Source organism: Centroberyx gerrardi, chromosome 4, assembly GCF_048128805.1.
Source record: "Centroberyx gerrardi isolate f3 chromosome 4, fCenGer3.hap1.cur.20231027, whole genome shotgun sequence".
Lineage (NCBI taxonomy): Eukaryota > Metazoa > Chordata > Actinopteri > Beryciformes > Berycidae > Centroberyx > Centroberyx gerrardi.
Genome location: NC_136000.1, coordinates 8,151,308 through 8,163,446, shown reverse-complemented (window position 1 = coordinate 8,163,446; position 12,139 = coordinate 8,151,308). Strand labels below are relative to the sequence as shown.

The window sequence follows — 12,139 nt, the reverse complement described above, 5'->3', positions numbered from 1 at the left end:
GAAATTGCACCTGCAGAAATGGAACTTTTGTGAGCACATGTCTCAGCGAAGGCAATAACTTCAGTTATATTCCATAATGAGCTTTACATTCATGCCGGCGATCGTTGTATGAGACGAGGTGTCACATTTTTCAAATGGTGGATATAATTTTGGAACGAAACTCTCCACATCAGACTGAGATGTCATCACAGAAATGTGCATGAGTTACTGTAACCGCAAAAGTTTGAGGCAATTTTAGATTCCGCTTAATTTTACAAGCTACACTACACTGGCAAGAGGCCATTTTCCACAGAATCGCCTCAGCACTCAGAGCATGTGTGTACTTTCACAGGAACAAGACAGCCTATCACCGGTGCCAATCTGGGGGCTGTGACCAATGAGGATGGAAATGAGATAAGCTACTCACTTGTCCGCCCACCTCGTCTGGGAAGACTCATCTTAGCCAACGACAGGAACCAGTATGAGGAAATTACCCGCTTCTCCCAAACACAGGTAATGTGTGTTCCTGTGTGATGGTAATGTGTGTTTTTAAGAGGCAGTTAAGAGTCAGGAAATGTTTTTTTTTTCTCTTCATCCCTTTTTTAACTACGTATTTATGTCTTCCCTTTCCAAAACATGCATTCCTTTGAAAGTATTTTTTTAAATAATAATGACACAAGGGATAGTAGCATCATATCCCGTGTATTGGTAAATGTTGCATGCACTAGGGGACACTGTAAGTTTGACTATTATTCTTTTTCCCCAAATAAATCTTATATAATATATATATATAATAACCTTTATGTATAAAGCACTTATCAAAACATAGTTACAAAGTGCTGCACATAAAGTAAGTCAACAAAGTTAAAAATACAAACTTTAAAACAGGGAAATTCAAAAGTCATAGGTCAAGTAATTCAATGAATATAAATAGTAATAATAGTAAAAGTATAGATAAAGATAAGAGCAAAAGCAAAAGCAGGGCCCGGAAACAATGACTAAAGGTTAAAAGTATAAATAGAAAAATGACAGAGAATCCAACACTGTTCAAGTAAAAGCAAATCTAAAAAAGAATGTTTTGAAAAGTGATTTACAGCCAACATCAAGTTGGCTGGCCAAATCTTATCTACTTGCAGGTAATAACATGTTTATTAATAGCCAGTATGCACGACTCAGCCTAGTAGTCTACTGCATATACCATCAGGCAGACAGATGAGAAGACATAATACTGGTTTCATACAAATATAGCCCAGCTAATCCTCCTTTCAGCACAAACTGGTGCTGCAATACCCACCACTTTTCCAGAAGTGGAAAATCAGCAATTAGGACTGTTCCAGTTTCTGCTCTTGCATGGATTTTGGGGGTATTGTGACTTTTCTGCATATTTTTAAAAGTCTGCTTAAAATTCTTCCTTTATTTCACATATTTACTCCTACATTTACTTGAGTTTTATTTTTAGGCATGTGAGAGGTGAATATAATGGACTCTCTCATTGGTAAAACACAGTCAGTCTAGACTCAAGCTCCCATAATTGATACTAGTTTGCTGATATTGATCATCCTAAAATATTTAGCTGGTCATGAATATGATATTCCATGTCAAAATGGATAACCATTATATTTTGGTGGGACAATTTTGTAGCATGCACAAAAAATATTATTATATTATTATTATTAGTTTTTTTTAAACAGAGATTTTAAATATATGGGGATGCAAGAGGAACTGTTGTGCCCACTCGTCTCACAGCTGGTCAAAAAGAGAATAAATGGCACATTAAATATCTTTAGACTACTTTTCGCACTATTTTGTGTATCACCTGGAACTCTGTAAACTTTTTAGTGACACATTAGTCATTTGATAGTAAGTTGAGTATCAGCATTGGACTATCTAAATAAAGTGTAACCCTGTTATTCAAAATAAATGATGTACTCTAACTTTATCGTGAGTAAAATGTATCTGACACCACAGTACTTTGTACCTGAGTGAAATATTTCAGCATCTTTCAAGCTCTCAGTATGTGAGGCATCAACACTTTTCTGCCAGCAGGGGGCCTCATTGCATATTGAATTCATTGCTCTGCACTGAGTGCCATCTTCTAGTTCAGGTGCTTTACCCTGTTGGGGAATAAATGTGTTACATATGATGGTATTTCAGTGATTACATTGCAAACAATTGGCAACTTTAATCTGTCATTTGTATCAATTTTGGAGGCAAAGTAACCCAAAAGAAAGCAGTATTATAAGTATAAGTATTCAGATTACATAGAATATTCAAATATATTACATTACTGATTACATTTTAGCAGAAAATGGATTGCATTTTGATAGCAACCTTCACAAGCCTTACTGGAGGGGTATGGGGTACACAATGTACCAACATAGTGCAGAAAATATCAACCAGACTGGTGAAGATTCCCACTGTGCATGCACCACAGCCCAGTATGGGACTGCCATGGTGGCAGTGTGTTCTCACTCTGCTCCTCTTTGCCTCTGTTCCACAGTATTGGTCCCATGCTCATTTCCATTCCTGACATCTGAGCATGCTTGGATGAGCATGAGAACAAATTCTTTCCCCGTGAACTGATCCATTTTGAGCGTGACGAGAAATCTAACAGAAAATAAAACATTCATATACAAAGACATACACAGAGAAACACTCTGCTGAGCTGAAAATACGATCTGATGATTTGACCAGAGTTATTCAGCAGCATTGTGTCTTTGTGCGTGCACGCATGAATGCAGTTGTGCATGCACGTGTGTGTGTGTGTGTGTGTGTGTGTGTGTGTGTGTGTGTGTGTGTGTATGTGTGTGAGCAGAGTTGAGTTTAGGACACAGTGACCTCAGAGAGCATACACAGGCAGTCACATTCCAGTTCCCTAACCCGTATCCCAGTTTAACTATGCCAAACCTCTGCCGCAGCCTGTTGGGTTCTCAATTTACTGTGGTGCCTGCAAACGTCAGAGGTAGAAAGAGCAACGAAATATTTTACCAAACTAAAATGTGAGTTACAGTCTGCCCAAATAAAGTAAAATGGTCAACAAATTATTACGAAAGGGATTTCACCGGTAAAAATGTTGCTAATATCGACTTCAATATTGCTGCCCATCTCTAAAAATATCTGTTGGAAAGAAAAAATCAATGTAATCTGTATAAAATTTTATAACACCTGGTACAGTAGATATTGAACCAAATTACGTTGATCATCTTTCCCAATAGCTGTTTTTATATCAGAACGGCCACTAATTTTAGACCAAAATACACTACTGGGAGTATGTAACAGAAAATTTTACTTTACTTTACCTACAAATGGAACCTTGTCTCTCTGAATAATTGTGACTTGATTTTACCTTAAAACAGCTCACCATCTTCTGTTTTTGTTTCCCAGCTGGAGTCAGGAGCAGTTTACTATGAGCACCAGATTCCTGAAGAGCCTTTTTGGGTGGTGAGGGACTCCATAGATCTCATTCTGTCGTCCCAACCAGCCCCAGACGTCCGTCACATCCTCCCCATCACCGTCTCTTACTACGCTGCTCACAGCAACATCTCCACACAGCTGTGGAAGAACAAAGGTAAGCAATAAAATGAAGGAGGTGCTGAAGGATTTGATTGACTGAACACACTTGGTCTTTGTCTTCAATGCCATGCTTCACACTTAAAGAACTTCACACACTCACACCAGGGAGTTGCCCAGTTCAAATGTAGTCTTCAGCAGTAGATGGAGTGTAGGTATCTTGCTCAAAGGCACCTCAACAGTAGTTGTTGGCAGGGGGATTCTTGTCCACTTACCCCACCCAGATTTTCCCAGTTGGTCCAGGAATTTGAACCCTTAACCCTCCAGTCACTACAATACAGTTCATTTACCAATTTATTTTAGGCTTCCATCGCCCCAATGAGACATGTCAGACGTTGTTTGTACATTGCCATAATTCTAAATATGTATGTTTTTTCAAACTATTTTCACTGTGAAAAACATTCTGTGGTAGCTTGATTTGAATTGTGCATCAAGATTGTTTACAGATGAACAAACTCTAACAGACACACAATTGCCACTGGATCTTATTAATATGAGGACATGCCATGATAAAAATTGGCCATCCTTGACAAAATCTTGTCATTGCTGCACATTTGTGATTAATTTGCTGTTTTGGTGGAAAAGCCAGTTGTTCATTTTAGCTTTTTCAGAGTTTTACAATTTGTTTCTCGTTATGTAATTGTTCACTGTCTGAGCAGTCTAAAGATGTGCGATGTACCACCCCTGCTTTGACTTTGCCAAAACAACAACCCCCTGCTCCATCTGCCTCTCCAAGTTTGCCAACTGCCTAACCTACACTGCTGCATAATTAAATAGTAGCAGCAGACAGCCAAGCTTTGTGTGCAGTATCTGTTTGAAACTAGAATTTAAAAACGTTTAAAATATCAGATTTGTTTTTATTGTTTCCCTTCAGGTCTGGAAATTGTGCAGGGCCAGGGGAAGGCTATTGACAGTTCCATTCTCGACGCCTCCAATCTTCTGGCTAGCCTTCCTGAGTCTGAGCGAGGCAAACTGGATGTGGTCTTTGAGATAAGGCGTTTCCCTGGCCATGGACGCATCACCCTGGGTGGTCTGGACTTGCCCCGTGATGCCCCGTACTTCATGCAGGAGGATGTGACTGAGGGAGAGCTGGAGTACCTCCACGATGACTCAGGGGCCTCCTTTGACAGCTTCTCCTTCCGGGCCCGTCTGAACCCTCAGGGCCGTGGTGTGGCCTCCCCAGCCCAGTCTGTGGTCCTGGAGGAGATCTTCAACATCTCCATCAAACGACGGGACTCTAATCCCCCCGAGCTGGTCAGCATAGACATGCTCCTGGAGGTCCTTCAAGGTTCCATGACCATCTTGACCCAGAAGCATCTCAACACTCGAGACGAGGACAGTCCACCAGATGAAGTGCGCTTTAAGGTAACCAAAGCCCCCAGCATTGGTCGGCTGGTTGACTCACTCACGATGGACCCCATCTCTGAATTCACACAAGAGATGGTCAATCGTGGGCAGGTGGGCTTTGTCAGCGATGGCAGCCTTGCTGATGGCTTTGTGGAATTCATTGTGTCCGACGGGAAACACCAAACAGAGCCACACACACTCCACATTGGTGTCCTTGCTCGTACCCTGGTTCTTGACAAAGCCCCAGAGATCAAGGTGAAGCAAGGAGATGATGAGACCCTAGTAACTGAAGAGATGTTGAGGGCCACAACAGGTGGCCCTATTGAGGAGGATGTCCTTTACAAGATCACTAGTGTTCCTAAGTATGCAGCTGTCATGGTGGACCGGCAGCCCACCTCCGCCTTCACCCAGACACAGATCAGAGAAGGCCGAGTCAGTGTCCGCTTTGTTAAGTCCACTTCACCTCGAGACAGTGTGGCATTTGTAGCCCGCAGCCGGGCTGCTAATGTATCCTCTGTCCTCAACATCACAGTCCAACCTCTGGCCAACATTGCTCAGGATCCTCTCTTACCTCAAGGTGCTCTTGTCCGATTGGACAGGAAGCTTCTGGATGCAACTCCCCTGGCAAACAAAACCAGGACCTCCCCCACATTCAGTGTCATCCAACAGCCACAAGGGGCTCGTTTTGTGAGGTCTGGAGGTCCTGCTGCAGGTCAGCCTGTGGACACATTCAGCCAGCGGGACCTAGATGAGGGCCGTGTGGCTATGGAAATCCTAAACAGCTCTTCTGGATCACGAGGTGGTGTCAATCAGGATGAAGCCCGCTTCCTGCTCAAGTCCCATGGGGTCCCTCCTGCAGAATGTGTGCTTTCCTTCCAGACTGGTCCCTATAACGCCTCTGGGGTCTACCCTGCCACTCTGTTGAGGGTCCCCCCAGAATCCCCATGGATGGACAGCAATGACCTCCCTGGTGGGGCAGGGACCCCTCGTGCCACTCCAGCCAGCCCCCGCTGGAGGGGCGACATGGACTGGCCCCGTGGAGATGCCCCCACTACAACCTCCTCTGGCACAGGCTCCCACAGGAAACCTGTGGTCTCCCGGCGCAACAACTTCTGGTCTATTCTCATCCCCATTCTGGTGATCCTCCTCCTCTTGCTTCTGGCAGCCATCTTGGCTTACTACTTGATCCGCAAAAACAAGACGGGCAAGCACGATGTCCAGACGGCAGCGACCAAGCCCAAAAACGGAGAAGTGGCCAGCGCAGAAACCTTTCGGAAAACTGACCCGGCCAATAACATCCCCATGTCCAACATGGACTCCAAAGACGCAGACCCGGAGTTGTTGCAGCACTGTCGGACAACGAACCCGGCCTTGAAAAAGAACCAGTACTGGGTCTAGGACACTTTGAGAGAGGAGACAGAAAGAGGTAGATCCTCGAGTGTCTGAAAGACTGCCTCCACAATCATTCCGCTTAGTATTAAAGACCTCTTGCCACAGCAGTATAAATGAAAATAATTTTTTGATGTCATTGGTTATTTACGTATCTCAATCAAACTGTGGACCAATTCTCAGGCAATGAAACACTGAATACCTATTGGCAATGGAAGAGGCAGTTTCTTATCTTAGGAGGCTTTAGCCATGTCTATTTATTTTAGTTTTATCATTCCTTTTTGTCAAAGGGCACAAATGAGGACATAAACATGCTTTGTGTTTGCAAAAATTTTTATTTTGGGTGTGCTCTGCCAATGTATTCCATACGATATCATAGGCCAATATTATTCATTTGAGTACATAGGTAATTTAAAGTTTTGGTAATAGTTTGATTTTAGTTTTGGTTTATCAGGAAAGTGGATAAGTGTGTACATAAATCATGAGGTAGATATATGCTGTATGCGCAAGAAGATGACAAACTGCCTCTTTGTGTTTTCTGTTTATTTTTCTATTTTATTAAGGTATCATTGTCTGTATTTTTGTCTCTCAGGGCTAAATTCAGTTTAGCTTCATTACACAATAACATGCTTGATTTTAGGAGTTCTCAAACGCATCACGTTTTGGGTGGAAAGCGGATGGGTTAATACATAAAATTAACAGTTTAAAATGAAAATTGCCTCTAGCAAAACTTGCACAGGTTTGATTGAATTTAGCTCAGAGTAATCTCATCATCTTTCATATTTTATTATTTTTGCATGCTTCCCAAGTGCTTGTAAATATTCACTGGACTGGCATGGCACTGACCACAAAACTGCACAGTTCACAATTTGTAGACCGCAGGCAGGACGTTGTTCAATAGTATTGGTCTTTAACACATCCTTATTGGCTGACAGGCAGGGATGAGGTCATCTGGAACCGGGATGGTTCCATTTTCCAAGTCCACAATTAAGATTTCATAAAAGCTGAAAGTGGTTGGTGATAGGGTGGGAATCATGTATAAAACGCTCCACTTGATTTTAAAAAAAAATGTTATTGACAGAATACATTTATTTCATGTCTTCAAAAAGCTACTTGTGATATTATGCATTCCATATCTAAGCTGAATAGAGAGAAGTTAATATCTTCAAAATATGAGAGATTTTTTTAATTAACTCTTTTAGATTATCATTGTTGTAATTAAGACCATTAAATCAGAATCCTCCTCTTCCTCTGTAGACATCTTTATCGTCGCTCTGACCTGTGGAGGCTAAGTTGATAAAAAATATTTTTAAAAAGTCTGTGATGCGTCTTTATCCACAAACTATCAGACTGTTGAATTAAGTACTTTAGGTCAAGTAGAAAGGTTCAGATAACTTTTTTTCTACCCACTAAAGGAAATGTACTACACTGAGTAACAAGTTTCAAACAGCTAATCTTTCTGAGTAAGTTTGAGTATTTGCTGTACATTTCCTTTCTCATACTGTATACATATGCAATGACACCTTATAATTTTTCTTTAGTTATATACTGAGTATACAATGAATTCTTTGCTGTATTCGTCTTCTATTGATCTTCTATTTTTGTAGTTTTGTAAGGGCAGGATTCCAGATATAGATTTAAAAGACAGCAGAGAGCTCAGGAAATGGACTGTGTATTTCCAGTGACATTATCATTATCTCTTACAGATAGCTACAAAAAATAAAAAAAAACATGGGTTTTTGGATTTAGCATCCAAATATCTTGCCAATTTTTGTGTGTAAATATTCTATTTTTGAATAGCCTACTATTTTTGGGCTTAATGAACATCTTGGAATATATCGTGTTTCGTAATTAGATCTGTAATTATATCTGTAATTAGATGTCAAGATTAACTACAATGGCTTCTCTGTGTGTGTGTGTGTGTGTGTGTGTGTGTGTGTGTGTGTGTGTGTGTGTGTGTGCGTGTGTTAGTGTGTGTGTGTGTGTGTGTGTGTGTGTGTGTGTGTGTGTGTGCATGCGTGCGTGTCTGCCACTCCAATTCTTTGTCTCTTTCTGTCGCTCATCTGTTTTCTGCCTACTAAAGGTTTGAGGTTATTACTCAACTTCATCATCACCCCTCATTTTTCATTATTTATTATTTCTGTCACTGTCCTCATATCTCTTACTCATACTCGATTATTTGCTTTGTCAGAGATTAAACTGTAATCCAACATGTGCCTTGCAAAATTATGGCAGTGCAAAACAATGTTTAGTTTCTGGAACAAGAGAAATGTCCAACAAAGCTTTTGCCTCTTGTCCCCGGCACTAATGGAAATAAAAGGTTCATGCAACAAAACCTGTGTTAATGATGTTGTTAATGATGTTGTTGTTGTTTATTTTAATGTTGAACTTTGATTCCAGATTAGTATAACACATTGTAGCTACTCTCCAAAGCTGTTTTCATTCTATCACTTAGCCCAACACTAAATGTTTGCTCATAGAAAAGGAAGTGTACTTTTTAGAATTTACTTGTTTTTCATTTAATTTTTACTATATAGATTTTGGTAGTTTTGGTAGTTTCTATCAAGGCAATAATCAATATTATAGCCAATTTAAAGATACACTGTCATGTTCAACATATTTGTATTCATTTTCAGCACAACACACATTAATAACAGCATATGTTTGTTTTTTTTATTGTTCTTAACAAAGAAGAAATGTAACAAAAATGTCTGTCGTCCCAACCCAGACAAATGACACATCCTTTTTAAAGTATCAGAGATTGTGTGGAGAATAAAACATTCCCTTTTTATTTGAATGTTTACTTTACCAGGCAAGTCAATGAAGAACAAATTTTTGGGGGGAAAAGGGAAAAAAGGGAGACAAGACAATAAAATTCCTTGTGTTAAAGGTCTACCTCTTGTTGCCTGGGTTTTTAAGGATGCAACAAGTGCTTTTGACCACCAGGTGGCGTTAGGGTGCAAACAGGACCTCTAAGGAACAGGACGGTATGTGCAGCCATTCGTCAGCATTTAACAAGGCCCTCTCTCCGGCCGTCATTCTTTCCAGTGAATGGCCTTTACTTTCAGTGTTTCTCTCAGCGTTTTACATTTTCCTGCTCTCCTGTCTTCTCCCGGTGTCACTGCCCTGCCATTGGTCTGTCTGTGTTCTGCTGTGATAGCTCATGCTGCGGGTTTCATAACTCTCCTGGCACAGCTGTCTGTCCACATGTGTTTGCTTATGTCATGGTCTCTAACCAGTCACTCTGTAATGGATGTCAAATCTCAAGTTGTGTGCAGTTTGAAGTGAGTGCACAAAGGATATCACAGTTAACTGAAACTAAAACTGAGACTAAACCTAGGCATAAAAAAACATTTTAGTAAACAAATAAAAATAAAAGCTACACACAATGAAAAACCTTAAACTAAACAGAAACTAGAAACTCTGCCTGATTTCTTATCAGTTTTAGTCTTTTGCCAGTTGCCTTATTGTGACTGAGGTGAAAGATGAGATCAACAATCAATACATTATCAATGCACAGATGCCTACTGTGCACATACAGTTTTCTGTCAGCATGTACAAAACAGCTACTACCAACACACTTATTGACGATTGAAAAACTAAAACTTTACCATTGAAAAACCATTGAAAAACTTTAACAAAACAAAAACTAAAACTGAACATTTATGAAAATAAATGCTAAACTAAAACCAGCAGAAACTAAATCACACTGACACGGGTCATGGGTATTTAGCAGGCTAAATACAACTCTGTTTTCCATCAGCAAGATTGAAACAAAAGATACACTGTATATTTACATGAGAAAAGTGTGCAGGTATGAGAGAGAGTGAGAAGAATTATTGGTCGATGTGAATTGCAGTAAAACATTTATAAACTGAACACCTGATCTGAAGGGCAAACAGTAATCAAAATATGAAACATAGCACTATAATTTGTTGTCGAAATGCCTTTAAATGCATCGAAACAAATTTCAAACAACCAGGAGAAGGGCTCCATTTTTTGAAGTGGAAAGGGTGTTAGTGCTTCAGACCGAAGCCAAACACAAAATACAGTTCAGTAAAACTCAACGGTGCTTCCAAAAACGCAGAGCGAGTAAAAATACATTGTATGCATTTGAGGTAGAAATAATTTATGGGGGACAATTCAACCCCAAATCTAGTCTATGTATTGCTTTGTGACCACAAGCCTCTCTCCAGATCGCAGATTCCTAATGCTTTGGAAGGAAATGTGTTTCTCGATGCAGGATTCCTCTTTTATGTCTCTAGCCTGGTCAGAGAAGCCGAGCCGCTGATTGGCGGATGTTAGTCAGCGTTAGTTTGGAACAGGCTGACTCCTCCTTCTCCCAAAAGACCATTAGCAATGAAAACACACAAGGCAGGGAGGAGGAACTATTTTTGAGATGCCTAAGATAAATGCCTGTACTCTTTTGACTGAAGAAAGAGGACTAGAGGAAGTACCAACTCTGATTCTTTTGGTTTGTAATGAACTGGATCAAAGTGGGTGAAAGTGGTCAGTAAACAAAAACACCCTTGCCCAGTTATATTAGAGGCTTAGAGATTTCTAGTTGAGGATATAGATGCAGAAAAGTCTACAACAAACATCGTTGCAGTGTCAGAATTGTAATATATGTGTATACTAGTGTTATACTTGCTTGTCAATCAAACAAGCATAAAATTGCTGCTCTACCTCATCTGTCAAAACTCAGATGAGGTTAAAATGAAGAGGCAGCTCAAGTGGACCAGCAATAAAAATCTTCCAGATAACACAGTTCCCTTTACAAGCAAAGCATCACACAATTAAGTCGGCATTATGTGCATCCTCCATGAGTTTAAGACCATTAGTTTGGTTGTTAACCTTTAATATAAGGCTGAGCCGCGTTGTGTTGACTTTGGCATTAAATCTTACAGACAGGCTCTCAGACAGCCTCATGTCTGTTTGCTTTAGGCTTTACTCTGTTTATAATATCTATAGACTCAATTGTTTCTCAACATGCAGAAAGCAGGATGTAACTAAACCTGGATGTGTGTTTGCATGTGTGTCTCTGCAGAGTTTCTATTGAACTTTAAATAGCAAATGCTATCATATATATATATCTGGTTACGATCTGTTCCCAGCTTCACCAGACATTTGATATGGAAGTCACGAAACCTGAAAACGAAACCTCTTTGCCCCGTTGGTGCGTCACTGCTGTCGAATGAAGACCTCCAATGAGTCAGCTTTTCAGTCATTAAAGTGTTTATCTGCGACATCCTGTTTGTTTTGATTTCGTTGACATCTGGTGATAATCGGTCATTGCTGTGGTGTTTCTGCACTGCACTTCCCACAGATCACCTGTCAATCAAACAGTGTGTTTTCCCAGAAAAGACCTACCAGACACCAGGTGTTCAAAACAGCAAATTGGTTGTGATGAACTGGGTATAAGTTGAATCACTATTGTGTTATATCAATCAGTGACAGGAGTACAAAAACAGCCTTATTTCAGATAGATGACCATGTGTTTTAAAGCAACTCAATGGGTTTTGAATGGGTTTAATACCTGCGAGGGCCATGTCAGTGACTCAGCACATCAAGAACCATCTAACTTTTCAATTCAGCAGCATGAAAAAATCCAAACAAAAATTCAAGTTGAAAGGTTTTCAGCTATTGGCCATACTCCGGTTAAGGTCACATTCAGGTTAAACTGTTTACATCAACCTTAGATACCCTGCGATTGAGTCTCCCTGTTGCCATGAATAAATCAGTACCAGAATATTCCTGTCTACTTGCAATGTCCCATCCACAGCTAGAATAGTCTGCAAGCAATAAGGTGTGAAAAGGTTTGTCTGCCAGCTAATTCTTCCCTATCTGACTAAGC

The 12,139-nt window shown here is 40.3% G+C and overlaps 1 protein-coding gene across 1 annotated transcript in view; it reads left to right on the top strand.

Annotated features, from left to right (window-relative positions):
- cspg4 (chondroitin sulfate proteoglycan 4) overlaps positions 1-8,611 on the top strand; it is a 65,465-nt gene extending 56,854 nt beyond the window's left edge. The window contains exons 9-11 of the mRNA XM_071922318.2: positions 332-492; positions 3,364-3,547; positions 4,424-8,611. Coding sequence (XP_071778419.2) covers positions 332-492; positions 3,364-3,547; positions 4,424-6,294 — 2,216 coding nt within the window. The 3' untranslated portion in view covers positions 6,295-8,611. The remainder of the gene's footprint in view (positions 1-331; positions 493-3,363; positions 3,548-4,423) is intronic.
- Positions 8,612-12,139: the final 3,528 nt, after the last annotated feature.